Below are 3166 nucleotides of genomic sequence, written 5' to 3' on the forward strand. Positions count from 1 at the left end.
ATTATCCTTAGGTTTGATCTTCTCATTGAGTCCTGGATTTCCTGTATGTTTTGGACCAGTAGCTTTTTCCGCTTTACATTATCTTTGACAGTTGAGTCAATGATTTCTATGGAATCTTCTGCTCCTGAGATTCTCTCTTCCATCTCTTGTATTCTGTTGGTGAAGCTTGTATCTACAGCTCCTTGTCTCTTCTTTTGGTTTTCTATATCCAGGGTTGTTTCCATGTGTTCTTTCTTGATTGCTTCTATTTCCATTTTTAATTCCTTCAACTGTTTGATTGTGTTTTCCTGGAATTCTTTCAGGGATTTTTGCGATTCCTCTCTGTAGGCTTCTACTTGTTTATTAATGTTTTCCTGTGTTTCCCTAAGTGTGTTCATGTCTTTCTTGAAGTCCTCCAGCATCATGATCAAATATGATTTTGAAACTAGATCTTGCTTTTCTGGTGTGTTTGGATATTCCATGTTTGTTTTGGTGGGAGAATTGGGCTCTGATGATGGCATGTAGTCTTGGTTTCTGTTGCTTGGGTTCCTGCGCTTGCCTCTCGCCATCAGATTATCTCTAGTGTTACTTTGTTCTGCTATTTCTGACAGTGGCTAGACTGTCCTATAAGCCTGTGTGTCAGGAGTGCTGTAGACCTGTTTTCCTCTCTTTCAGTCAGTTATGGGGACAGTGTGTTCTGCTTTCGGGCGTGTAGTTTTTCCTCTCTACAGGTCTTCAGCTGTTCCTGTGGGCCTGTGTCTTGAGTTCACCAGGCAGCTTTCTTGCAGCAGAAAATTTGGTCTTACCTGCGGTCCCGAGGCTCAGGTTTGCTCGTGGGGTGCTGCCCAGGGGCTCTCTGCAGCGGCAGCAACCAGGAAGACCTGTGCCGCCCCTTCCGGGAGCTTCAGTGCACCAGGGTTCCAGATGGTCTTTGGCTTTTTCCTCTGGCGTCCGAGATGTGTGTGCAGGGAGCAGTCTCTTCTGGTTTCCCAGGCTTGTCTGCCTCTCTGAAGGTTTAGCTCTCCCTCCCACGGGATTTGGGTGCAAAGAACTGTTTATCCGGTCTGTTTCTTTCAGGTTCCGGTGGTGTCTCAGGCAGGTGTCCTGCCGCTCCTGGGCCCTCCCCCACGGGAGCCCAGAGGCCTTATACAGTTTCCTCTTGGGCCAGCGATGTGGGCAGGGGTGAGCAGTGTTGGTGGTCTCTTCCGCTCTGCAGCCTCAGGAGTGCCCACCTGACCAGGCGGTTGGGTCTCTCTCCCTGTGCATTATTTTGTTACACTATTGTAGTTAAGTTGGATGATAGGGTATGTGAGTATTTCAAAAATAGGGCGAAAATATATGTAAAAATATACATTTTGACCTGCACATGAAAATAATTTCCTAAGCATTTTTCTCAGTTTTAGTTTCTGTGAAGATTTGCTAACTGTCAAAGATAAAATCAAATGTACAGATGAGTCTTGCTACTTCAGTCCTCCACATTGGTTAAAGTGGTGGTAGCCCCCAGAAACCAGGCACCAGAGATAAACAGATGTGTTTGGTTGACTTGGATAACCTGCTACAATTGTATATAATAAAGCCACTTGCTCTACCCTCATATATTCAGAGTCAGAACCTAATTATCTGAATCCTAATTTTACAGCTTGCTAAAAGAAAGTTTTAGGACTATATGACAAAATATGACAGCACACAGGAACGACACCACCTCTACTGGAGTTTCAGACTTCCTCCTAAATTGTTTTGTCAGGTCTCCCAGCTGGCAGCTCTGGCTCTCCCTGCCACTCAGCCTTCTCTTCCTCCTAGCCATGGGGGCTAATGCTATTCTTCTGATTACCATCCGGATGGAGGCCTCCCTGCATGAACCCATGTACTACCTGCTCAGCCTCCTCTCCATGCTGGACATCGTACTCTGCCTCACTGTCATCCCCAAGGTATTAGCCATCTTCTGGTTTGATCTCAGGCCCATTGGCTTTTCTACCTGTTTCCTCCAGATGTATATCATGAACAGCTTTCTTGCTATGGAATCTTGCACATTTATGATCATGGCCTTTGATCGCTATATAGCCATCTGTCACCCACTGAGATATCCATCCATCATAACTGACCAATTTGTAGTCAAGGCAGCCACATTCATTCTTGTCAGGAATGTCCTTATTCCTTTGCCCATCCCCATTCTCTCATCAAGACTCCATTATTGTGGGAGAAATGTCATTGAGAACTGCATCTGTGCCAACATGTCTGTCTCTAGACTCTCTTGTAGCGATGTCACAGTCAACCGTCTTTATCAGTTTGCTGGAGGCTGGACTCTGCTGGGATCTGACCTAATCCTCATCTTCCTCTCCTATACCCTCATACTAAGAGCTGTGCTGAGACTCAAGGCAGAGGGCGCTGTAGCCAAAGCTCTGAGCACATGTGGCTCTCACTTTATCCTTATCCTGTTTTTTAGCACCATCCTTTTGGTCTTTATCCTCACACATGTAGCTAAGAGGAAAGTCTCTTCTGATGTGCCAATCTTGCTCAATGTCCTCCACCATGTCATCCCTGCAGCCCTTAACCCCATTGTTTATGGGGTGAGAACCCAGGAGATCAAGCAAGGAATCAAAAGATTACTGAAGAAGGGGTGGTGAACAGGCCAACTGCATCTCTGCGTTCCTAATGCACCGTGATCTATTATGTTGATAGAAAATTGGCTGAAACACTAACTCAGAACATTCTAATGAGGAAAGTAAGAACTAACTCTAAAAAATATTCTTGACTTTATCTTCCTCTAAAAATACTCAATATCCCCAACAAACACACACACAAATTCCCTATCTCATCCATATGTACTGGAACTTGCCTTTAATCCCAGCATTTAGGAGGCAAAGACATGTGGATCTCTGAGCTCAAAGCAGGCCTGGTCTACAAAGAGATTTTCAGGACAGCCAGAACTACACAGTGAAACACTATCTTGAAAAAAAAGTCAAACAAACAAAACGTCCCATACTTCTGTGATATTTAAATGTTTTCCAGTAATAAATATTCTATTTTGTCTGAAGTAGAAGAATCCAAAAGGTGTAAACACTATAGTAGAAAAATAATCCCCAGCTGCTCCCACATTGATAATCTCTGCACATTTATTTTTATTGTGACTATAGACATTAGTGGCCTCAACTGAAGCTCATTTTCATTAATAAAATTAATCTAATTG

The 3166-nt window shown here is 43.9% G+C and overlaps 1 protein-coding gene across 1 annotated transcript; it reads left to right on the forward strand.

The window, feature by feature from the left end:
* The first annotated feature begins 1655 nt into the window (after nt 1–1655).
* Nucleotides 1656–2603, forward strand: Or56a3b (olfactory receptor family 56 subfamily A member 3B). The gene is given in 1 exon segment (NM_001000185.1): nt 1656–2603. A coding segment is annotated over 1 exon segment (948 nt).
* Nucleotides 2604–3166: the final 563 nt, after the last annotated feature.

The sequence above is a fragment of the Rattus norvegicus genome, chromosome 1, assembly GCF_021556685.1.
Source record: "Rattus norvegicus strain SHRSP/BbbUtx chromosome 1, alternate assembly SHRSP_T2T, whole genome shotgun sequence".
NCBI lineage: Eukaryota > Metazoa > Chordata > Mammalia > Rodentia > Muridae > Rattus > Rattus norvegicus.